The sequence below is a fragment of the Vulpes vulpes genome, chromosome 16 (assembly GCF_048418805.1).
Source record: "Vulpes vulpes isolate BD-2025 chromosome 16, VulVul3, whole genome shotgun sequence".
Lineage (NCBI taxonomy): Eukaryota > Metazoa > Chordata > Mammalia > Carnivora > Canidae > Vulpes > Vulpes vulpes.
The window spans coordinates 19494902-19522375 of NC_132795.1; the positions used below are offsets into that span (position 1 = coordinate 19494902).

The 27474-nt window shown below is 34.0% G+C and overlaps 1 protein-coding gene and 1 pseudogene across 1 annotated transcript in view; one reads left to right on the plus strand and one right to left on the minus strand.

Annotated features, from left to right (window-relative positions):
* BMPR2 (bone morphogenetic protein receptor type 2) overlaps positions 1-27474 on the minus strand; it is a 199242-nt gene that overhangs the window by 63431 nt on the left and 108337 nt on the right. The window contains exons 2-3 of the mRNA XM_026002525.2: positions 26118-26288; positions 24725-24895 (exon numbers count right to left, since the gene is read on the minus strand). Coding sequence (XP_025858310.1) covers positions 24725-24895; positions 26118-26288 — 342 coding nt within the window. The remainder of the gene's footprint in view (positions 1-24724; positions 24896-26117; positions 26289-27474) is intronic.
* Positions 17558-17676, plus strand: LOC112922965 (U6atac minor spliceosomal RNA; annotated as a pseudogene).

The window sequence follows — 27474 nt, forward strand, 5'->3', positions numbered from 1 at the left end:
GATTTATAGCATTTGTGGTACATTTTGGATATCCATTGTAATATATAACTATTTTTAAAGAAGTGAGCACTGGGACGCCTGGGTGGCTCAGCGGTTGAGTGTCTGCCTTTGGCTCAGGACATGGTCCCAGGGTCCCATGATCGAGTCCCACATTGGGCTTCCTCCATGGAGTCTGCTTCTCTCTCTGCCTCTCTCTTTCTCTCTCTGTCTCTCATGAATAAGTAAATAAAATCTTAAAAAAAAAAAAGTGAGCTTTTTAACATACAAATATGTTGGTTGGTACTAAATATGTAGATGCTAAAAGAAATCTGCCTTTTAAATTTTGAAAGTAACTCTTTTTTACTGGTGTTTGTATTTCCTGTGATCAAATAATCCAGTATGAGAAGAACTTATTCTGAGTAGATGCTACTATTGATCCTGAGCCCCAGACAGAGAAGACCTGAGCTGACTCTGCAGCCTGGAGTGGAGTAGCCTGTATCAGGCAAATTCCAGCTGATCTACAGGCCTATGATCATGAGAATAAATGCTTACTCTTAAAGTCACTGAGCTTAAAGGTAGCTTATTGATGAAATATTATTGCCAATAGCTGATAGATACGAATATAGCTAGTATTGGCCATGTAACATTTTCCAGAGATGTCCATAAATATATACAACTTTTAATCTAAACCTAGACCTTTAGGGACACCTGGGTGGCTCAGCAATTGAGTGTTTGCCTTCAGCTCAGGCCATGATCCCGCGGACCGGGATGAAGTTCCACATCAGTTTCTTTGCAAAGAGCCTGATTCTCCCTTTGCTTATGTCTCTGACTCTCTCTCTCTCTCTCTGTATCTCTCATGAATAAATAAATAAAATCTTTAAACATAAATAAAACTAGACCTTTGGAATGGTTTAGGATAAATTTTTTTCTGGTTCTGCCCATGTTGTCCTTACAACTATAGCCATATTAACATCCAAACAAGAGTCTACAAGTAATGCCTATAATTGCATTATTAGCTACAGAATGAATTTTTAACATTGAAAAAACTAAATATATTTGTTTATTCAAAACATAGCACTTCAGTTGTTTTGTGGGGTTAAGATACGTAATACTCCCCAAAGAGTAACATTTTATTTACCTTATGTGAGCCTCAGTTTTACAGGATGAAAAGAGTTCTGGATATTGGTTGTACAACAATATGAATGTACTGAGTATTACTGAACTGTACACTTAAAAATGGTTAAGAAGATCAATTTTATGTTATGTGTACTTTACCATCATTTTAAAAAAGCAGTCGAAGAGAATGGTTCCCAACTTCTAATAAGATGCCTTTTTATTATTATAATATCAAGGATATATACATATCATAAAGACCAGAACTCAGTAACACAATTTCCAGAATTTATAATATGCCTTATAGATACTTTTAGCACTTTTTCAGTGTATTTTAATCTATATAAAGAAAACGAAAATGTCAATTTCCTTTTCCTTCACTTAAAACTAACCTCTCATCAACAGCTTTGGCTGTTAGAAATAAATGACTTGCTCGGTGGTGTGGCATTGAGATGTTTTGATTAATATTTTTAAAGGGAAAAGTGACCATTTACTAAATCAAATACCATGTGGTAAACAGAATCTTCCAAGACATGGAATGAAGGATTCAAGACAAATACAAAAAAGAAGTCCTTGGTAGTGAAATAACTGCAAACAACTGTTTCAAACATATGTATAAATTTCTACTGAAAAAAATCTGTAAAAACCTCTTTAAAATCTCACATTAAAATGAGTAGGGAAAGTTCTATTTCGTGATAGCAATAAAACCACAGGCAGAAAAAAAAATACTCTATAAACTCTAAAACAGAAAGGCTGAATTCTGAATTAAACATCTGACTTTTAACTCCTGTGCCAATAGTAATAGAAAATAAAATTAAAGAATGCCATTTCTTTTCTCCATTTAAACATACCTCAAAATAAGTCAACATGAGTTTCTCATCTTAACATACACCCATTCAAATGTTGCTTTTTTCTTAACACTAAACCAATAGATCTTGTTGGAGAAGCTACTTTCACCAAGCCTAGTCTAGCTATGTCAGTCTTCTTATCAATCAATCAATTTCTTAATTACTTTAACTATCAAGCATATCTTGGAAATACAGAGGAATGAGTGGAAAATATAGGAATATAATGTAATAACCTGAGGACTTGTGGCTGTACTAGGATTGAAAGATAATTAGTTGCCAATAATATGAGAAAATTTAAATAATTTTTAAAATTAGTTCACTCTATACTACTTAGTAAATGATTGAGGAAATAAATGGAAAGTGAAGTTGACAATCAAATTGGTCCAATGATATACAAACTAGGATGACTGCATTCCTGAAATGCAACTTCTCCTTACTACCTTAATAAATGCCATAGTAAACTTGAGGATATAGATGAAATTGGAGTAAAACTGTAAAGCTGGCAAAGAAAATCTGGAAAATACTTCTTTCCTCCTCTTGCCTCCACTTCTTATATTCATACATTAATTCCAAAGCCTCTAGTTTTTTCCTCCTACCAACATTCCTCCTACCAACACTAACCAATCTGCAAACAAACCATTGAACAAAAATTAAAAAGAAAAGAAAAATAAACTAACTTGTACTCTTGTACACCATTTTGAATTTTGAGAAAATGCTGGGTATCAGGTAATAAACAAAGATGATGAAATTAATTAAAGGATCACAAGAGCTAAAAGAAATACGGGATCACACTTTTTTTTTCAAGCACAAGAAAATAGTATTTCAAACCCTTAGCTTTACTATGTGTAACTGAATCTTTCTAGTATAAATGCCACTCTCTGGTACAGGACAGCATTTATCCAGAAAGTTGGGTCTTGACCTGTTCTGCATTTGTGCTATTTCTGTTTTTAAATCTTACCCCTTGTAGTATTCCTCCCTAAAGCAATAACCTCTGTCTAATCATAAGAAAAACATCAGACAAATCCAGTTGAGAGATATCCTACAAAATACCTTACCAATTTTCCTGGAAACTATTAAGGTCACCACACACAAGAGGTCTGGAACACAGACGTGGCCAAGAGAGCCAGCCTCAGACATGCCAACAATGATCATACCGTGGTGTGGGTAGCACATTCTAAGATGAAAGGAATCTGGGTCCCAGGATAAACTAGTGGAGCAGAGCTACCTCATCTCAGCCATCCTCCTTACTGGACTGTTATGTGAGAGAGAAATACCTTTCTTGTTGAGCCATTGAGGGAAAGAAGGAGAGAGGGAGGTAGGGAGGTAGGGAGGGAGGGAGGGAGGGGTGGAGGGCATATCTTCTGTGACTTATCATTTCACAGTGTGCCAGTAACATTTGGAGTATTTTTAGAGTACAATGAAATGAAATTTAATGTTTTATTCAATCAGCTATACCTATTTCCTCTTCAAACAAGACATAATTAGGGAATTAGAAAACCTATTTGAAGGTACTTAATCACCTTGCACCTAAGGTATTAATTGTTTAAAGAAATTAATTGTTTAAAGAAATCAAACAACTAACTAAAATACAAAAAGCCTACCTGGATTTTAAGTAACGGGTGTTTATTTTTCTTATAAACAAAGGAAACCGAGCGCCTGGGTAGTTCAGTTGGTTAGGTGTCCCAGGGTCCTGGGATCAAATCCTGCACGGGCTCCCTGCTCTGTCTCCCTTTCCCTATGCCCCACCCCCTCTCTGCTCATGCTCTCTCTCTCTCTGCTCTCTCAAATTTAAAAAAACAAAACAAAACAAAACAAAGAAAACCTATTCATTTTCCCTGATTATATGCATTTTTAAGCTCTTCTATGACAAAACAATGTTTTAAAGAAGGAAACAATGTTTTACACATAGTAGGAGAGGATTAATAATTACTAACTTGAACTGAATAACATTTATTGAATGCAATTATACAAACTACCTAACACTGATAGAAAAAAACATGGTCATGCAAAGAACAATGTTTTCTGTGTCTGCCTACTATAGTGATTAGATGTAGATGTGAAAAACGCAGTGATGAGGAATAATACAGAATAGCAAAACTGGACATTTCTGGACGCTGAGCTGCCCAAATCTAAGTTACAGATTTATATATAAGTATAATGGAAGTATAAGAAACAGAATCATAGCATTTTGCACTAGAACTTATTATCTATGGGACACCCGGGTGGCTCAGTTGGTTGAGCATCTGCCTTCAGCTCAGGACATGATCCGAGAATCCTGGGATCAAGTCCTACATTGGGCTCTTCACTCAGCAAGGAGTCTACTCCTTCCTCTACACTTCACCCTACTTGTGCTCGCTCTCTCTCTCTCTCAAATAAAGTCTTTGTAAGTAAGAAAGTTAAGTAAGTAAATAAATAAATAAATAAAATTTCAAAGAATTTAGGCAGAGGGAAATTTGAGACAGAGGTAAAGGCAATATGAGGACAGAGGCAAAGCTCAGAATACACAAACTATAAGCCAAGGATCACCCAATCACTGGCAGTAACCAGAAGCTAGAAGAACAGGACAGAATCTTCCTTATAGCTTACAGAAAGAACCCACTTCACCAACATGTTGGCTTCAAACCTGTGGCTTCCATAAGTGTGAGAGAATAAATTTCCATTGTTTTAAGCTACCTGTTTTGTGGTAATTTGTTATAGCAGCTCTATGAAATTAATAGTCTTCCATAGAATATTCCCATAGAAAAAAGTTTCAGATGAAAACCAGTCATACTTAGGTTCATGAATATATCATGGAGCCATATAATTAAAAAACAGAGGCATTTCATTCGAGGAATACAAAGATGGTTCAAGATCCCTATGTCATCAATGTGATACACCATATGAACAAAACAAAGGATAAAACTCATATGATCATCTCAATAGGTGCAGAAAAAGCATTTGACAAAATTCAACATCCATTTATGATAAAAGTTCTCAACAAAGTGGGGATAGAAGGAATGTACACCTCAACATAATAAAGGTCATATCTGATGAGCCCACAGACAACATCCTACCCAATGGTGAAAAGCTGAAAGCTTTTCTTCTAATATTGGGAAGAAGACAAAGATGCCCACTCTTGCTACTTTTATTCAACATAATATTGGAAGTCCCAGACATGGCAATTAGGCAGGAAAAAGAAATAAAAGGTATCCAAATTAGAAAGGAAAAAATAAAACTTTCTCTATTTTGAGATAGCATATTGAATACAGAAAACCCTTAAAACTCCATAAAAAACTGTAGAATAAATGAGTTCAGTAAAGTTGCAGTTTATAAACTCAATATACAAATATTAGTGTTTCAGTTTTGCAAGATGAAAAGAGTTCTGAAATTTGGTCATGCAATAATATGAATGTACTTTATACTACTGAACTATATACTTAAAAATGGTAAAGATGGTAAATTTTATGATTATGTGTATTTTTTTTCAGAACCAAACATTTTTTTAAAAACCTTATATCTTGTGGTGCCTGGGTGGCTCAGTCAGTTAAGTGTCTACCTTCAGCTCAAGTCATGATCAAGCCCTGCATCAGGCTCCCTGCTCTACAGGGAGCCTGCTTCTCCTTCTCTCTGCCTGCCATTCTGCCTGCTTGTGTGCACACTCTCTCTCTCAAATAAATAAATAACCTTAAAAAAAAAAACTTGTATCTTATAAATGGTATATACATAATGTGTACCTATCTTAGCAAGAGACAGTTAACTACAGTAAAGACAGAAATAATTAGGAATAAATTTACCAAAAGAAGTGTACACTTGTACACTAAAACTATAAAACATCATTGAAATAAATTTTAAAAGGCCAAAATAATAGGGATGACAACTCATATTCATAGATTAAGAAACTTAACATTATTAAGACAGTAAAATTCCCCAAACTGATCTACAGATTCACTACAGTGCCTAACAAAACCCCAGCTGCCATTTTTGTACATATGGACAACATTATTAGCAGGAATGTAAAATGTTTCAGTCACTTTGGACAACAGTTCGACAGTTCATACAAGTTAAACACAGAGTCACCATAAGAGTCAACTATTCTACTCCTAGGTACTTGCCCAAGAGAACTGAAAATATATGTCCCCATAAAAACATATACATCATTGTTCACACCATTACTTACAATAGCCAACGCTGGAAATAACCCAACTATCCATCAACTAAAGAATGAATAAACAAAAAGTGGTATATCCATATAAGAGAATATTATTTACCCATAAAAAGAAATGAAGTACTGATATATGCTACAATACAAATGAACTTTGAAAATATTATGCTAAGTGAAAAAAGTCAGACACAAAAGACCATATATTCTATGATCCCGTTTATGTGCATGTCCAAAATAGGCAAATCCATACAGACAGTAAGTACATTAGTAGTTGCCAAGGCCTAGGGTGGGAAATGAAGGATAATGGAGAATGACTGCTAATGACTTGAGGGTTTCTCTTTTGGGATAATGAAAATGCTTGCAAGTTAAATAGTGGTGATGCCTGAACAATATTGTTTATACACTAAAAGAAACACTGAAATTTACGCATTATATATATTAAAATGGTGAACATGATATGTGAACTCTATGTCAATAAAGTTGTTATTTTAAAAAAAAGACAAGGAACCAGCTTAAGAGTACTATTCTAGCCCAATTCAATATTATTTCAGCATTAAAATATAAATCCACAAGTCAATGGATGGGATGCCTGGGTGGCTCAGTTGGTTAAGCATCCAATTCTTGATTTGGGCTCAGGTCATGATCTTAGGGCCATGGACTCTGTGCTCAGCAGGGTGTATGCTTGAGAGTCTTCTCCCTCTCCCTCAGCCCCTCCCCTTGCTCTCACTATCTCTCCTTTTCTCATTCTAAAATAATTAAATAAATCTTTTATTAAAAAAATATCCACAAGTCCATTGTAATACTCAAAAAAACTCTTTTTAACGTAAGAATGCCAGCTATTAAAGTAGAATGATAGAACTAGAAAATCACCGTTTTATAACCTGTAAAATAATAATAGGTTTGAGGAAGGATAATGCATGCTAAAGCCATTAGGTGAAAAGGTTGTTAAATAACAAAATTATTGGTAGGGTGACAAAGTATCTACCCACAGATTACTTACTAAATGCAAAGGGAAAAATGTACCTTTTCAACAAAATGTTGCCATCTGAACTGATAACTGAGCCTCTTGATATGATACAATATGAAGTTTGCAGTATCATCCATGAGGTATTCTTACCAAAAATGTTTAACCCAAATGAAATCAACCTTCTAAACTTAACTTCCAATTTAGAAATTTCAAGGAATTAAAACTACAATAAAAAAATTTGGTAAACCCAGAATGTAAGGACAACTGTCTTACTCTCTCTAGAAGTCAATTTCATGGAATACTAAAAATGTAGGGGAGGAGGAGACTATGTTAAATTAATAGACATTAAACAGACAAAAGAGTCAAATGCAGGGAACACCTGGGTAGAGGTTGAGCATCTGCCTTTGGCTCAGGGAGTGATCCCGGGATATGGGATCTAGTCCCACATCGGGCTCCCTGCATGGAGCCTGCTTCTCCCTCTGCCTGTGTCTCTGCCTCTCTCTGTGTGTCTCTCATGAATAAATAAATAAAATATTAAAAAAAAAAAAGAGTCAAATGCCATGTATCAACCTTGATGGAATTCTGTTTTGGAAAAAAGTGTTAAGAGTCATTATGGGAAAGGCTTGGCTTGGACTAGATTATTGGCTAATATCATGAATTATTAACTTTCTTGGATTTGATATTGGTATTTGTCTTCTATTTCTAAGAGATGCATGTGATACTTGTAGTTTACTTTCAAATGGTTCAACAATAGCAACAATAAAAATAGGTATCGATCCATTCATCTAACCATCCAGAAAGGAAGACATAAGGGAGAATGCAAAATCGAAAAATGTTAATAATTATTGAATCTACATGTAAATATGAGATTAATTCTGTCTTAGATTTTTTTCTCTGCATACAGAAATTTTCTTTTCATATGAAAAAGCAGGAACTTAAAAAAAAGAATTGTGGTCACTATTGTCAAAAATTTGGAAGTGAAAAGAAAATAAAAACTGAACACTGAGGGGAAAGAATAAAAACTGTCAAAAGTCTAAACACACTATTACTTATTATTGGATGCTCCTCAATATTGTATTCAGAGGTTTTAATATGTAATTATAAATATTTAACCATGTGCATATTCATTATCGATTGTTACATAACAAACTACCCTAAAACTTATTGACTTAATACAGACTTATTATCTCAGTTTCTGGGTATCTCAGGAATCCAGTCCCTGCTTAACTGTGTGCTCTGCTTCAGGATTTTTCACAAGGCTGCAGTCAAGGTTTAGGTCAATGCCAAGGTTATTTCAACATTTAAGTGGGGAAGTATCTAAGCTCACTCAGTGGGTGTTAGTAGGATTCAGTTCCTTACAGGTTGTTGTTCCTTTTTAGCTGTTGGCAGAAAGCAGACCTTAATTCATTGACAAGCAGCCCTCTTCATCAGAGCAAGTACACAAGAAGAGCCAGAGAGAGTATACTAGTAAGATATAAGTTACAGTCTTTTAAAACCTAATTACAAAAGTGATATTCTATCACCTTCACCGTATTCTTGTTAGAATCAAATCACTAAGTCTTGCCTATATTCAGGGAGACAGGATTATATAGAAGTGGGAATACCAGGAGGCAGGGATCACTGGGAGCCAGTCAGAAGCTGCCTACCACAATATATAGGTATCTTCCACTTTTTGAAAGTTTGAATTATACCATTTTGCTTTTATGAAAGACACTAGTACCTGTTCTCACTAGCTAAATTAATTCTGAAGAGGATTTTTGTTTTGTAAAAAGATAACAAAAAGTGAAAATATAATTCAGCATTTTCCACTAGAGAGACAGCATTCAATCTGAGCAGCAAAAGTGGTACCACCAAAAGTTTCTTCTCCAGGAAATACACTCAGTGTCTTAACATCAAGCTGCCATAGCTCTGAACTGTGTTTGTGAGCATCTGTTCTTTATCTCAATTTATTCTGTGCATCCATTATCAAGATGTACCCTAAGATACTAGAAAAGCCTAGGAGATGTTATTTTTAGGGTCTTGGAATGTTCAAAATTTTTTCCATATAAATTAATGGTTCTTTGCTTTACACCATTTCAGATTACAAAAGTTTCATAAGAATGCTCTACTTTCAGAAAGTGTGAAAACCTATAAATACATTTGATTCTCACTATGGTAGTTATGTTATATAAAGTCATTGCAAACACTGAATTAGCAAATACTGAACCAATGCTCCTTTGGGAAATAAAGGGTTAGGTTCCTGTCAGTCTCTAGTCAAACCATATTCACCAATCTCATCAATAATAATCTTCTCTTACATGTGTTTCTGTTTAAAGATGTTTTATTTAAGGGCACCTGGGTGGCTCAGAAGTTCAATGTGTCTGCCTTTGGTTCAGGGTATGATCCCGGGGTTCTGGGATCAAGTCCCACATCAGGCTCCTCACAAAAAGCCTCGTACTTCCTCTGCTTCTCTCTCGCTCTCTGTCTCTCTCATAAATAAATAAATAAAATCTTAAAAAAAATAAAGATGTTTTATTTAATATACTGTATATTGCTGATTCATTAACATTGAACTCACAGCTGATAAAACTATAACTCAGGCCTGAAAGAAGCTTCCTAACACATGTATTTTTTCTGTAAGTTCATCACAGCCTTCAAATGAAGATTGACTATATTTTATTCATTGCTAAAAACCTTGAAAAGTGTACACTTGAGAAAAATAAAACAATAATTCACTGTTTCAGTAATAACTTATTATAGCTTTTTTTTTTTTTTTTTAGTGGGGGATGGAGTTAATGAACGATGTAGAAAAGATTATCTTTGTTCTATTCTCAACTGGAAGGACAAAAAAAAAAAAAAAAACTGAACCCACTTCATGAGAAACTCAATAACAATCCTTTCTTCAAATAAAAAAAAAACCCACAGAATATAGGTTCTCATATAGTAAATAAAAATGAAGGGAAAAATGTCCTTAACAGTAAAAAGAAAATTAAATGAGGGATGATATTTCTAACAGTTGGTTTTTAAAAAAACAGTTTTCTCCTAATAATATTTATTAAATGTTTTGTATATGCTAGTCACTTTACATGCACTGTCTTGTTTAATCCATATAACAATCATATAAAATAGATAGTATTATTTTGTATATGAGACACTTAATATATAAAGAGGCTAACTAACCTGTTCAATGATATGTTTAGCAAGTAGAACAGCAAATTTTTAACTCAAGCACCAAGACTGAGGGCCGACACTTTTTTTTTTTTTTTAAGATTTTATTTATTTATTCATGAGAGACACAGGCAGAAGGAGAAGCAGGATCCATGCAGGGAGCCGGACATTGGACTCAATCACAGGTCTCCAAGATCACAACCCGGGCCGAAGGCAGTGCCAAACTGCTGAGCCACCTGGGCTGCCCCCTTTTTTGTTTTTTAAGATTTATTTATTAGAGAGAGAAAGAAAGAGGGCACAAGTGGAGGGAAGGGGCAGACAGAGAAACAGAGTCCCCAATGAGCAGGAAGTCCAGAGACAGGCTGAGGGAGAAGCAGGCTCCCTCTGGGGAGCCCGATGTGGAACTCGATCCCTGGACCCTGGGATCGTGACCTGAGCTGAAGGCAGACCCAGGCGCCCCTGAGAGACAACACACCTTTTTTTTCAAGTTTGTTTGAGAAAGATAGTAAGCAACCATAGAGAGAGAGGGAGAAGCAGGCTCCTTGCTGAGCAGGAAGTCCGACATAGGGCTTAATCCCAGAGATCATGACCTAAGCTGAAGGCAGACACTTAACCAACTGAGCCACACAGGTACCCTGAGAGCCATTGCTCCTAATCATTATACTATATACCTCCCAAAGAATCAAGTGAATATATTTGAAACATTACACTTCCCTCCCTTAGATGATTCTATTTTTTTAAGCAGCTGATTAGGTTAATTTCATACTATGGCTAGACTATAAAGTGCTTAAAATTATTTTTAATTTTTCATTGCAATTTTATTTATTTTTAAAATTTTATTTAAATCTAATTAATTAGGGGCACCTGGGTGGCTCAGTGGTTGAGTGCCGGCCTTTGGCTCAGGTCATGATCCCAGGATCCTGGGATCGAGTTCCACATCGGGCTCCCCAGAGGGAGCCTGCTTCTCCCTCAGCCTGTCTCTGCCTCTTGCTCTGTGTCTGTCATGAATAAATAAATAAAATCTTTTTAAAAATACAAATAAATCTAATTAATTAACATATAATGTATTGTCTGTTTCAGAGGTAGAAGTCAGTGATTCATCAGTCTTATATAATACTATAATGTACTTCTTAAAAAAGAGACAATCTGAAAAGAGCTTATAACAGTATTTAAGTTGTCAGTGCATTTCCAACCAAAGTTGTATCTGTTCAATTATTATTAAACATTATTTATCAAAAAGAAAAGAAATAAGTTTTGGCAAGAATGTGGAAAACGGGAACCCTTGTGCAGTGTTGGTAAGAATGTAAATTGGAAACTATGGAAAACAGTATGAAGGTTCCTTAAAAAATTAAAAATAGAACTACTATATAATCCAGCAATTCCACTTTGGATATTTATCTAAAAACATAAACACTAATTCAAAAAGATATATGCATCCCATGTTCATTGCAGCATTATTTAAATAGCCAAGATGTGGAAACAATCTAAGTGTCTATCAGTGGATGAATATGTGTATGTATGTGTATATAGCAATATTATTCAGCCATTAAAAAAAGGAGGAAATCTTGCCATTTACAACAACATAGATGGATCCAAGGGCATTAAGCTAAGTGAAATAAGTCAGACAGAGAGAGTCAAGTACCATATAATTTCACTTACATGCAGAATATAAAAAAATAAAATAAAAAAACAAAAAACATCCAAGCTCATAGATAACAAAGAATAGATTGCTGGTACCCAGAGGAGAGGTTTGGGTCAAAGTGGTAAACGGGGTCAAAAGGTACAAACTTCCAGTTATAAAAATAAACAAGTCATAGGGATAAAATATACAGCATGGTGACTATAGTTAATAATACTATATTGCATATTCGAAAGTTGGTAAGAGTAAAATCTTAAAAGTTCTTACCACAAGAACAAAAAATTGTGTGACTATGCACAATCATAGATATTAACTAGACTTACTATGGTGATCATTTTGCAATACATACAAATAGCGACTCATTATATGAACACCTGAAACCAATATAATGTTACACGTCAATTACACCTCAATTAAAAAAACCCAACATACTGTTATGAAGACAGTTGCTATTCAAATCACTAGTTTCATCTTTTTTTTTTTAATAAATGGAATTTTCTTTCTTTTTTTATTTATTCATGAGAGAGAGGGGGGGGGGGGTGGTGGGGAAAGAGAGAAAGAGGCAGAGACATAGGCAAAGGGAGAAGCAGGCTCCATGCAGGGAGCCTAACATGGGACTCGATCCCGGGACTCCAGGATCATGCCCCGGGCCAAAGGCAGGCGCCAAACCACTGAGACACCCAGGGATTCCTCATCTTGGTTTTGAACATACTTGAAGTATCTTCATGTATTTGTGATTCTACATTTTATGGTACGTTGGCATATGAAACCACTAAATATATATTAGATGGATAATCAGCTTTGCTTTAAGAACATATGCAGAAAATTCCCAGTAATCAGAGAGATACTACAGAAAATGAGAAAGTTAAGGCAGGTACAGAGGAACATACGTGGAACTGGAAATAAAAGATAAGAAGAATTATAGATGTTAAAATAAAGACATGAAAATTATTTCTTACTTATAGATTCAATATTGTTTAGTATTTCAGAAGACATTTATTTTTAAATACCAGTCAATTCTACTATTAATGCTTGGGTCTTACATTTTATAGACAAAAAGCTTCCATTGAATTTGTCAGGAAAGTCAGGTTAGTAAACAGGTCTTGCTTATTCATCAGGACAATCAAGTAATATAAATTTTTAAAACACCAACATAGGGAAGCCTGGATGGCTCAGCAGTTAAGTGCCTGCCTTTAGCCTGGGGCGTGATCCCATGGTCCCAGGATCAAGTCCCATATTGGGCTCCCTTCATGGACCATGCTTCTCTCATTACCTGTGTCTCTGCCTCTCTCTCTCTCTCTCTCTCTCTCTCTCTCTCTCTCTGTCTTTCATGAATAAATAAATAAAATCTTTAAAAACAAAAAATCCCACCAACATGAAGAGGGATTATTTTTTATGAGAGAATAAGGACAAAATATGTAGGTATGGATTTGAATTGATATTCAATAGGAGCAGAGCTAGCAAAATTTCAGAATGAAAACTGTGATCAACACAATATAACATGTAAATAAAATCTTGTTACTATTGCATTAAAGAATTTATATTTTCTAAAGGATACATGCTTCTCTTGCACCATCTCTTCTCCACTAATATTTTTAATAAGATCAAATATACTTTGTTTCTTGCTAATATGCTTCATGAAGTACTAAGCAAAACTTCCAGCCATCCTTATTTCCCCTTTTGTGTCTATTCAATCACTTTAATGCTGTCATAGAAGCAATAAAAACTGAAAAATCATTATAAATTTACAACAGCTAAAAACCTATCTGTGGCCCTATGCCATATGTCAGTTTCTTTGAATGTAGGCTTTCTTTTCTATTTTCTAGCTTGATGTGAGATAAAGACATTTACTGCCAGACACTGAAGTTAGAATTTCTAATCTTAACAGCACAGCATAAATTAGAATGTGATTTCTTATTTTTTAGAATGTGATTTCTTAAACTTAGCTGTATTCAATCTTTGTTTCTCAACAATTTGATCCAACAATCAAAGTAATGAATGATGTAAATTGAAGAAAATAAAAAGCATTCTACATTTTTATACTGATTTTCACCTAGGAACCTCCAACACCAAATACAATGACTTAAGTCTATTTAATTTTTTATTAAATGACAAATTTTTGTCTGCTTTTCTACTAACCTAATTACTTTGTTTACTTTATAGTTAGGGAAGTTAATTATATTAATTCCAGAAACCTTAACAAGAAACTGTTCTAAAATAAGTATTCAAACCTTGCAATAATTATACTCTTCTTTTAAGCTCTGGGAATTTATAAACACATAAGCATGAATTAAGGGCATAAGAAAGTAAAATACTATAAATATAAATTCATTTACTTAAAGACTGATTTTCTTTTTAAACAGAACTGCAAATTCTCTTATGGTTCGAAGGGACTCAGAATAATATAGTTCACTTTTCTAAAGTGTCAGACTTCTGGTTTTAGGTTGTAGATGGACATGTGTTAGTGAGTTAGTTTTCCTTCTTTTGTCTAATTACAAAAGAAAAAAACCTCAACCTCAACTTGGTGACAGTGTATCTCTACTATCTTTCAGAGAAAGTAAGCTTCAAGTTTCAGACAATTTGGCAAGCCACAATATCTAATTAGCTAATATGCATATATTGAAATATATATGAAATATATATGAAATACATATATATATGTATATGTATATACATATTTATACATATATGTATATATATGTATGTATGGCTTAGTTTTCATTTTATTTACTTTTAAATAAAGAATTTTGGGGCAGCCCAGGTGGCTCAGCAGTTTAATGCCACCCTCAGCCCAGGGCATGATCCTGGAGATCCAGGATCAAATCCCACGTCGGGCTTCCTGCATGGAGCCTGCTTCTCCCTCTTCCTGTGTCTCTCCCTCCCTCTCTCTCTCTCTCTCTCTCTCTCTCTGTCTCTCTCTCTGTTTCTCTCATGAATAAATAAAATCTTAAAAAAAAAAGAATTTTTAAAGTTACCTCTATTTTTTTTTTTAAGATTTTATTATTTATTCATGAGAATACACAGAGAGGAGACTGTTTGAGTATAAGAGTAATGATTAATAACAACTGAATATAAAGAGTAATGGTTAAAACCAACAGAAAGTAATGGCTAACAACACATACTGTGGAGTCAAAACACCTACATTTGAATCTTGGCTCTAACTCTCATTAGCTGTGTGACGTGGTAAGTTATGTATCTGCGCCTCAGTGTTCTCATGTAAAATAAAAATATAACAGTAATCATTCCATACATTTCTGTAAGGGGTAACTGTAAAGGTTTAATGCACAGACAGCACTTAGAACAACGTCTAATACAAAGGGAATATTTTAAAATGTTGTTTAGCTAGTTTTGGTTAATGTTAAATTATGTTATGTTAAATGTTAAATGTTAAATGCCCAAATTCCCTTTATATTTTTATTGTAAAGAGACTGCTCAGTCTAATAAGTCCATAATCTGATAAAATGAATTAAAATTTCACTAGTATTAAATTCACTAGTATTACATTTGTCTTATCTGGAATAATATTCTCTAAAAATCTTAAATTTACTGCAAGTATTTTATGAGGCAAAACTCATTAAATAAATATCTCACACTAGGATCTGAAGGGAAATAGAACTAAGAACACGATATATTGATGAGAGTAGAAAGGACAGTGCCTATAAAAGTTAACATATATACTACATAGAACAGAAGGAGGGTTTCCTAAGCAAAAAATTCAGGGCTTCAGAAAATAAGATATCAAGGGAAGAAAAGTACCTAATCTTCCTTAATTCCTAATTGTGTCTAGTTCTACTTATAATCAAGTACTGAAGAGGAATATTACCATTGGCTTTTATTTTTTTAAGGTTCCCATACAATGAAAATAGTTAAATATGGAACCTATCCCCTTAAAAAAAGGACAAACAACTGAAACACAGACTCACCACTAGAAGAAAAAAATCTTTGAAAAAATAATTCAGGCACAAAGACCTAGAATAGGAGTTATCAACCCCATACCCCATAATCTGATCTCTAGCCAATTTTTTCCTTAGAGAATTCTCTCACAATGAGTTTCTGGTTGAACACACACTCTAGGCCTCCAATGCCAAATTCAGATCTGAACCTCAGATTACGGATTATGGCAAAATAATTGGCATAGATTTCTAAATATCAAAAGTTCTTTTCCCTTTCCTTCAAAAAATGGTAATAATGCTTCCTAATGGAGGATCATGCACAACATTTAAACCATACCTCTGATGCTGGGATTGGAGGAAATTTTTTTTGTTTTTGTTTTTTGAGAATAGAGAGCTGGTGTCTTCACTGACCAGAAATCACTGGTGATCTATTGGAACAGAACTTTAATATGTAACTGCTGATATTTAATTATTTTAAAACAGACATTTCAAAAAAAAAATAAAAAAATAAAACAGACATTCCATTTATGTCTCAACAAAAGCATCAGCGGACTTCTCATCCTACTAAATTTTTTAGCAAAACAGCCAGAAGTCGACCGAGATCTCATTAATTTGGACCATATCTCATTGCTTCCAAAAACCAGGCAGTTTTATAAGATTACACAAAATTTGCAATATGTAAAAAAAATTTTAAGAACTAGAGGTAAGTGGAATAACCTTTCTCCACTCCCCTAACTCCACATCAAAGTAATCTTTAAATGATTATAATGTAAGACTCTGTGGCTCAGCAAAATTAAAGATATTCACTTATGATCATAGATTGGTCATATTTTCTCTGACAACTCCTCCCACTTTATTCTTAAAGATCCACTGTCATATGCTTTAGTTTCTATCACTAACTACCTGATGGTCTTCAGCCTCAACTGAGGTTGATTAAAAAAACAACGCAGCTTTTTTCTCAGGAAAGAGCTATATTTTGTTATTCTCAGTCATCCATATATTCCTTCATTGCCATGGAGTCTAACCCTACTCAATGTATGGGGTATAGCAGTAAGAACTCAAGAAAAAGTGGTTCTGGATGTTGTGTAAACACATACTTAATAAGATATAATTCCAGTAACAGTAATGAGTAGTTTGAGGTCAGGAAGTAAACTGTTCAGCTGAAAACAATTGAGAGAGAAATGACTAGGCTAAAGAGAACATAAAGTACCTTCTGCTGTTTCCCTAGAATATAACCTTTAAAAAAGCCATAACCTACTTGTGCATCATTTTCTTTACCAGTATTAATATATGCTACAATTGTACTTTTTGAGTAAAGTATCTCTGAAAATGAGATATGTAACAGCTTCTACATAGGGAAAAATTTTCTAAGTTCCTGCATTATTTTGAAAATTCAAATTTGATGCTTCTTTTTTGGGAAGGAAAAGAGAATAGGAACAATTATAGCTTTTTTTGTATTTCACCATAATGAAATCTAAAATAAGGGAGTTAATAATTGTTCTGCATTTGTCTGTACTTGCTATCCCATGAACTATTTGTCCTTTTAATTGAAAGTAGCAACCAACTTTCAATACTGTCCATTAGTGAGTGAATCCACGGATTTCAACTTTTGCCAGATTACAAATGACAACAAATCCTATTCCTTTCAAGCATTTGAAAACATTTCAGAATTTATATATTACCATATATCTCTTTATTAAATTATTCATTTAACAAACATTTATTACACTCCTACCACTACATACCTGACACGGTATGTAAGACATTGTTGAGACAAAAGAGCATTTTAAAAAGTCCCTAACACCAAAGACTTTAGAGTCTTGTATAAGAGTGTTGTATGGAAGGAGAGATTAGCACTACCCTTGACAAGGATGTAAGAGGCCCTCAGGCCTGACAATGCACACATGGTTAAGGCATTACCACCTACTTCAGGCATCTATCATTTTTATGATTTCACTTACATGTGGAAAATAAAAAAACAAAACAAATGAATAAACACACACAAAAAAGAATCAGACCTACAAATACAGAGAACGAACTGATGGTTGCAAGAGGAAAGGGGGTAGTGAGATGGGCAAAATGGGTTAAGGAGAGTGAGAGATACAGGCTTCTAATTATGGAATGATAAAGTCATGGGAATAAAAGGTGCAGCATAAGGAATATAGTTAATGACACTGTAATAATGTTGTATGGTGACAGATGGTAGCTACACTTGTGAACATACCATAATATAAAGAGATATTGAATCACTTTATCATGTACCTAAAACATAACATTGTGTGTCAACTATACTCTCATAAAAAAAAATTTTTTTTTTTTTCATAAAAAAATTTTTTAGGGACATCTGGGTGGCTCAGCAGTTTAGAGTCTGCCTTCCGCCCAGGGCGTGATTCTGGAGTCCCGGGCTGGAGTCCCGTGTCAGGTTCCCTGCATGGACGCTACTGCTCCCTCAATCTGCTCTCTCTCTCTGTCTCATGAATAAATAAATAAACAAAGTTTAAAAAAAAATTTTTTTTTAAAAGAATCTAGTAGGGGAAAAAAAAAAAAAAAAAAAAAAAAAGAATCTAGTAGGGGGTACCTGGGTGGCTCAATCAGTTAAAGTCTCTGCCTTCAGCTCAGGTCATGATCTCAGGTCCAGGCATAGAGCCCCACATCAGGCACCTTGCTCAACAGGGAGTCTGCTTATCCTTCTGCCCCTCCCCACCTCATGCTCTCTTGCATGCTAGCTCTCTCTGAAAAAATGAAAAATAATTTTTAAAAAATAATCTAATAGAAAAGACAAAGACAACTGAAAAATATGTGAAAATTTAGGTATGATGCCTGCAACTTAATTGCAAAAGGTTCAGAAAAAATTAGTGATCAGCATATATATATATATATATATATATATATATATATATATATATGGAGAGAGAGAGAGAGGGGAAGAGAGAGAGAGAGAGAGAGAGATTAATAAGGCAAATACAGCAAAATGTTAAGAACTGGTAAATCTGTGGATAAAAGGTATATGGAAGTTTTTTTTATGTTTGAAATAATTTAAAACATTTTTTTGTTGGGGTCCCAAAATATTAACACCTGACATTGATTGTCAATACAATAATAGGCAAAAAGTTTTAAAAAAGATAAGCTGCAAGTTAAATCTCCTAAAGACAACCACTTTAATGACCATTCAACCTGAGTAGCATAGTTACTCAATAGGACAAAAGGGTTTGTTTTTTACTAAACTACCCAAATACTAAGGACACATCTTCAAAGAGTTTATAGATGTGACAGCACTTTGAAGTTATAAAACAATATCAAATGCAAAGCTTTAATAGCCATCTTCAAGAGATGTAGAGATACTGTTTCAGTGAACACTGTTCTCAGAAAAATAAATAATGAACATTTTAACACCTTGATTAAGGTATAATTCAGCAGTATAAATGAGCATTGAACTTTTAATGAATGAGATATTAAGGGTCTTTCCTTAGGAAGAGTCAAGGTTCAAAGATTTTTTTTTTAAACATGCATTTGCATGTTAAATCAGTACTTAAAATATAGCTCCCATCATCCCTATTTTTCAAGACAAACTGACAAGGGATGAAATGACTAGATTTCAGACTATTATAAATCATTTTTTTCAAAGCTAATTAGCTTCATTATTAAAAAAAAAAAGAGTATTACAAATAGACAATGAACATAAGGAGATTCAAAACAGAGAAGAAACAAAAATTATGTGAACCTCACTAATAAAAACAATCCAATGGGTGCTGGGTGGCTCAGTCATTTAAGTGTCTGACTCTTGACTGAGGTTCAGGTCATGATCTCACGTGAGATCATGCCCTATGTTGTGCTCCATGCTGAGCATGGAGCCTACCAGACTCTCCCTCTCTCCCTTTCCCTGTTCATATGCATGTTCTCTCTCTCTCAAAAAATCCCCCAAAACAAAAAACAAAAAAAATCCCAATCCAAATCATTTTTTATAATGGTCTCAGCAAAGCTTTATTTTAATAATACCAGTGCTTATAAAGACATGATGGAATATACACTCCAGCATAGCATTCTCTCATAGGAGAATGTGAACTGTTTCCACAAATAGAAAAGCAATTTGACAATATATGAAGAATTTTAATACTGCTACTTATTGGATATAGAAATTAAAATTCTGGGAATTACAATTTAAGATAATGCTACATATACAAAGATGTTCATTGTAATAAAAAACTAGTAAAAAAAAAAAAAACTAGTAACAGTGTAAATGTCCAAAACTGAGGGAATGGATAAGGAAAATATCTATTTGATGAAATAATACACAACCATTAAAACTGATGACTATGAAACATATACAATAATCTGGAAAATACTTATTCTGCTCAATGAAAAAGTAGGATCTAAAATGCATTTTTTCCTTTTTTTTTTAATTTTTTTATTTATTTATGATAGTCACAGAGAGAGAGAGAGAGAGAGAGAGAGAGGCAGAGACACAAGCAGGCTCCATGCACTGGGAGCCCGACGTGGGATTCGATCCCGGGTCTCCAGGATCGCGCCCTGGGCCAAAGGCAAGCGCCAAACCGCTGCGCCACCCAGGGATCCCATCCTTTTTTTTTTTTTTTTAAAGTAAACTCTACCCCCAAGATGGGGCTCTAACTCAGGACCCCTAAGATCAAAAGTCACATGTTCTACCAACTGAGCCAGCCAGGTGCTCCCTAAAATGCATTTTTATCACTAGTACAACTATACAAAAATTAAAGAGAAAAACTAGAAAAAATTCAAAATATTAATAATGGTTGTATTTGGATATAGAAATTATTAAAGATTATTTCCTCTCCTTTCCACTTATCTCATTTTTCCATTTTTCTAATTTAATAAGCAGGTATTTCTTTAATATATTCTAATATACATAATATACAAATATATTCTCAGGTTAAAGATTCAAATAGAATATTAGAATATATGTAACCTTCCCCCTCAATGGTCACCCCACACCATCCTACTTCTCCGTCTCTGTAAGTGCACACCATGTTTCTATTCTGTCTTAATTACGTGTGTATACACACACACACACACACACACACACACACACTCTCTCTCTCTTTTAAGGATTCATTTATTTATTTTAGAGAGAGATGGAGAGTGAGAGCAGGGGGAAGGGCAGAGGGAGAGGGAGAATTCTCAAGGAGGTTCCACACTGAGTGTGGAGCCCAACATAAGGTTGATCTCATGACTGAGATTATGATCTAAGCCAAAATCAGGAGCTGGACACTTAACCAACTGAGCCACCCAGATGCCCCCTTAACGTTATATTTTAATTAATTTCTTTAAACTTCAACACTTAAAACTATTTTTATTTTGATCAAGCACCTATCATTTATAGGCTAAATGTCTGACATTCAGTATAATCATTATTTTTCTTAAGATTAATGCAAAAACCAATATTCATCTTGTTTGCTAATTTCAAATTTACCACTCTGTTTAGAACAAAATCTATAAATTGGGCCAATGCTCCCAAATTAAAGCACTTTACTTAAAACATTTTCCCTTTTTATTGGGCTAACATTTCTGATTCCTAGTTGACAATATTTCTGCTTTTGGTTCAAAAGATTATAGCAAACAAAAACCTAGGTAACACTCTGAAATGTAGCTATAAAAATATTGAGGAGAACTTATGCACAAATTCACTTCTCTTTCATCTAGCTAGATGTACAAGTGAAAATGAGAGACTTTGTTTTGCATATTTGCTTCTTTGTAGAAAATAAATGTGGCCAATTCAGTGTAATTTCTTAATAAAAGCTAATGGCCTGAAGTAGATATGAAAAAACTTCCTATTGCTTTCAGTTTAGTGTTTCATCAACAAATCAAAGGAAATAATCCCAAACTGAACATCTCAGAGTATGGATTGATAAAAGCTGTTGACAGAATATTCTTGAAATGTACTATATTTCAAAACAATATATTTTTAAATTTACTTTTTAAAAAGTTCAAATAAACTTTTTATTTGGAAATAAATTTAAAACTTCCAGAACATTTATAAGAATAAGAATAGCACAAAGATACCCATACACCTTTACCCAGATTCACTTATTACTATTTTACCCCATTTGCTTGATTTATTATTTTCTCTTTCTGCACAAGCAGATGTGTTCACACACACACACACATGCACACACATACTTTTTTGAAGCATTTCAGGGAAGTTATATATATATATTTGTGCTCCTTATTTCTAAAATTTCTCAGAGTATTTCCAAAGATATAGATAATCTGTTATATAACCACAGTACTGCTACCAGTTTCAGTATATTTAATATTGAAATAATTTTTTAATCATCTCTTTTGTCAATTGATATAATGTCCTTTATCATATTTTTTTGCATCCAGCATAGGAAACTTAGGTATGGCTTAGCTGTCAAGTTTCTTTAGCCTCCTTTATCTAGATCCTTCCCACAGTCTCTTTGCCTTACAGGTCTTAGACATTTTTGACAAATCCCCTTCTTGTAATAGAGCATTTCTAGTTCATAGTTTGTGTGATGTTCCCTTCTGATTAGATTCTGGTTATGCACTCTTGGCTAAAATATGGTACTCTATTAGTGATACTCTCCTACTCAGAGTATCATCAATGTCCATCTGCCCTTCATTAATGATGTTAATTTTAATCACTTGGTCAAAGTGTTATCCAATTTCCTCAACTTATAATTACTAAATTTTTCCTTGAAATACATGGCAGATGCTTTAAAACAACAAAAATATCCTGGCTCCATAATGAAAATGTCTTTAGATTTAGGATGTTCTGATTATTCTCGCCTGATCCAATTCTTACCATGATGGTTACAAAAGGGTAATTTTCCAATTCCAGTACTCCTACATTCACTAGTTGGCACCTGGCATTTACCATAAGCAAGTGCCCTTTCTTCTCCCCTCTCTGCTATCAGCATTGACTCATGAATTCATTTTCACTGCTATGGTTTACAATTTGTTAATGTGCTTTTTTTAGCACTCCAAATTGTCTCAAATTTAGACAGTCGGAGTTCCTTCATGCTTGCCTCTGTGACAAGTCTCCACCCTGTTTGGGTACTTCTTTTCCTTACTTTCTAGCGTTAAAAGATATTTTGGGCTTTTCTTGCACCTATCCTGCTCCAGTCTTAGGATAAGTTATTTTTCCAAGAAGCCCAAATTCCTTTCAGAGGGGACTGGTCTTAGAGTCGAAATCTGAGTATTACATTTGTTCACTGCTACTGGGGTGCCATTTATTGCTTCTTATCCTTTTCAACAAATAGAGCTAAGAAATATATATAGGTGTGTGTGTGTGTACACTACACACATAAATATAAATATATATACATACAAGTATGTACACATGCATACACATATGTACATGGCCACATATCCTTGCATGTAACACATATATGTCTTTAAAGTCATAAATCAGTACTCATACCTTGAGTTATAATTTATTCACATAGGATTCTTTTGTCTTCCCCCATCTATAATTGCATGTGTCTATTTCCTCAGTAAGAGCTCTGGCTCCCAAGTGCATCAACACCATTTACTTATTTCTTTCTTTCTTTTTTTTTTTTTTAAGATTTTATTTATTTATTCGAGACACGAGAGAGAGAGAGAGAGGCAGAGACACAGGCAGAGGGAGAAGCAAGCTCCATGCAGGGAGCCCGACGTGGGACTCGATCCCGGGTCTCCAGGATCAGGCCCTGAGCTAAAGGCAGCGCTAAACCGCTGAGCCACCCGGGCTGCCCTACTTATTTCTTAATTCTATTACAATTGTTTCATAATTGCTTTGTCCAGGCTTCTAAAAAACAAACCTAAATGAGTTTAGTATTTGTTTGCAATTCTCCCACCTTGCCCAAAAGAGTATATATAGCAAAACTCTGTTTGTAAAATCCTTAATTAGTTCTTTCATTCCTTTTTTTTTTTAAGATTTTATTTATTTATTCATGAGAGACACACACAGAGAGAGGCAGAGACATAGGCAGAGGGAGAAGCAGGCTCCCTGTGAGGAGCCTGATATGGGAATCAATCCCAGGACCCCAGGATCATGCCCTGAGCCAACGGCAGATGCTCAACTGCTGAGGCACACAGACGTCCCAGTTCTTTCACTGCTTTATGTATACTTTCCACTCCATTCTCCCTATCCCTTGTAAATAACCAACTTCATTATTTTCTGGTTTATCCTTTCTTTTTGTAAAGATAAGCTTTCTGTCTTACATAAAAGATGGCACAATATATATGCTTTTTATTCACCTAATATTATCTCTAGAAATCACTACATACCAATTCATTGAGATCTTACTCATTTTTTCTTATATAGTCAGTACTCCATTACATGTATATACCATAGTATATTTTAACTAATCTGTTCCTGAATACTTAGATAGTATCCAATATTTTGCAGTTACAAATTATACTGCAATGGATAACCCTGTGCATATGTGGGTTTTTTTTAGATTTAGCTCTATGTTCTTTTTTTTTTTTTTTTTTTTTTTATTTATTTATGATAGGCACACAGTGAGAGAGAGAGAGGCAGAGACACAGGCAGAGGGAGAAGCAGGCTCCATGCACCGAGAGCCCGACGTGGGATTCGATCCCGGGTCTCCAGGATCGCGCCCTGGGCCAAAGGCAGGCGCTAAACCACTGCGCCACCCAGGGATCCCTAGATTTAGCTCTATGTTCAATGTGGGGCTTGAACTCATGACCCTGTGATCAAGAGTTGCATGCTCTATCAACGAACCAGCCAGGCACTCCTATGCATACATATTTTTGTACTGTTGGAAGTATAGCTTCAGAGGGATTAGAAAGTATCATCAAACTTATTTGGTACTCAAGTACCATATCTTGGAAATCCTGGTGCACCTCATTTGGATTTCAGGTGTTAGCTAGATATATTCTGATGATGTTTGAATTCTGCCTTTTGTTCTGCCAAACCTAATGTTTTTATATATTTTTAAAATTTGCACATCTTTAGAGAAAAGAATGAACAAGGAAAAGTAAGTTACTTAAACTACTTACTGAGTGGCGTTGTGTCTGGAGGTGGAAAATTCTCAGTAAAGTTGACATTACACAAGTCTGTGCTACAGCAGCAGAAACGGTATGTTCCATTCTGAATTGAGGGAGGGGTAGTAGTCACTACGCATTCTTCATAGTGACACTCCTGAGGATCTCCAATGTGAGACCAACAACCTATAAATTGATATTAATGTAAACAAGTTAGGGGTTAATAAGCAAAATTAAAACAGGCTAAGAAATAACTGCAATCAATGTGACAGAGTCCATAATACACATAAGTTATAAACTACTCCTGCAAAAGAATAGGAAACACACATCTTTTAAATAACAAAAAAATGACAGTACTAACAAGCATTTCATGGGGAGAAAAGCCACCAATAAATGCTTAACCTCATCATTAATCTAAGAGTTATTATTAAAGCAATAGTAAGATTTCCTTTTTGTCTGTATCTATTAAGTTGTTCTAGGTTTAATAAAATAATATACAATCATAATAAGATTTTGGTAACACTTCCATAGAGAGAACGTAAATGTATAGTATTTCCAGAAATACTTTCTAATTTCATAAAGATTTCATAAAGAACCTTTAAAATATTCATGCTTTATAATCTAATAATTCTAACTTGAGCAATCTATTCCAAGGAAATAATCAGATACAATCAAAGATCTATGTTCAAAATGTCACTGAAGCATTTTGCTTTTTAGTAAACCAGAACATAATATAATGTTTAACAACAGAGTAATGTGTACGTAAATTGCATGTATACGTGTATATAATGAAATATTGTACAGAGATGAAATATTGTACAGAGATGAAAAATGTTTTCAAAGTATATTTAAAGACATAGGAAAATATTCACAATATAAGATAGGAAAAATTGGATATGTATATAATGTATATAATGAAATATTGTATAGAGATGAAATATTGTACAGAGATGAAAAATGTTTTCAAAGTGTATTTAAAGACATAGGAAAATACAATATAAGATAGGAAAAATTGGGTATGAAATTGTTTATACATACAGTATCATCCTAAATTTTGAAAAGTACACATACATATAAAAATAGAGATCCATTAAAAATATACTTGCAGGGAATAAATTAATATGTAAGAGTTTTTAAGAGTATAGAATTCTTACAATTCTCTATAGTTTCTAAACTTTGAATAATGAGGACATATTATTAACAATGTAATAAGAAAAATGTTATTAAAATAAGCTAAAAACCTATTACCCTTTACAAATTTGGGCCTAATATGAGTATACACATGGATATATATTTTAAAACTTATTGTTTTCCTGGAAAAGATTTTAATCTACATTCAGGTCCTTTTTCGATAAACTTCAAGTATATGAAACACCAAGTTATTTCAGGTAAGAAAAGTGTTACTTGCCTTGCTTTACGAGATTTATATCCCCTTTTGATTTCTCCCAAAGGCCATAGCAAGTGCTACCTTTTGAGCATAATATCGTTCCATTTTCATGAGAGATTCGACTCTCACCTATCCCAAGGTCTTGTTGATATGGATCTTTAAATGCACATAGACGTTCTTGGTTCTGAGAAGCTAAAATAAATAAAAGAATGACAAATTTAATTTTATGATAATGTTATTAGCAAAACATTATTTAATAAAATCTTAAGTCTTTTTGAAAGGCACTGTAAATTTTCCTACTAAATCTCTAAGAAGGCTTGAATACATGTGTAATTTTATATTTATTCAATAATTTCTTTCTGCTCATTAATTAATTTGTCACCTCCAAACAAGAAACAAACTTGAAAACTGATTTCCCAAAAGCAATCCCTCCTTACACAAATTATTCTCACTACTCTCCTATTAAATAATTTAGGTATCTGAATAAAGAAACATAATTTTAAAATTCTATGCTCTATATTATCAAAACTTCAAACAAATTACCAATCCTAGAGGGCTAAATAATTTTAGAAAATTTCCAGTATTAATTTTTATCATATTTTATAGCCAGGGGCAGAAAGATAAACATACATCATTGAGCATAATAAACTAAAGGAGAGGAGAGTAACTACCAGTGGGTACATGGTTTCTTTTTGGGCAGATGGAAACGTTCTAAAATTAGATTGTGGTAATGGCTGCACAACTCTGTACATTCATAAAAAAAAATAATTGGTCACCTAAAATGAGTGAATTTCATGGTATATAAAGTATACCTTAGTAAATTTATTTTTAAAACTAAGAATATTGGAACCCCTGGGTGGCTCAATGGTTAAGCATCTGCCTTCAGCTCAGGGCGTGATCTTGGAGTCCTGGGATCAAGTCCCACATCGGGCTCCCTGCATGGAGCCTGCTTCTCCCTCTGCGTATGTCTCTGCCTCTCTATCTCTCTGTGTCTCTCATGAATAAATACATAAAATATTTTTTAAAAACTAAGAATATTAAGTGGGCAAAAAGAAAATTACTTTCTATTATTAAAAATATCAATATAAAAACCAGAAACAGAAATGCTCAATCACACTTTATGCTGAAGGGACAACCAATGTACTTTCAATGCTAATCTTTTTCCATATACATAACCTGATTTACCTAATTTCAAAAGAATATTTGCCACATATTTATCAGCTAACAAATATTTATCAACACTGCTGAGAATACTAAAGAAATTTTATTTGTTGTTATCAAAAGCAACAACTGATCTTTATTTAGTTTCTTGTTTACTAATGTTTGACTAGCTAGATTAACAGTCTAATACAGGTGGCCAATAGATATCTTCCTCATG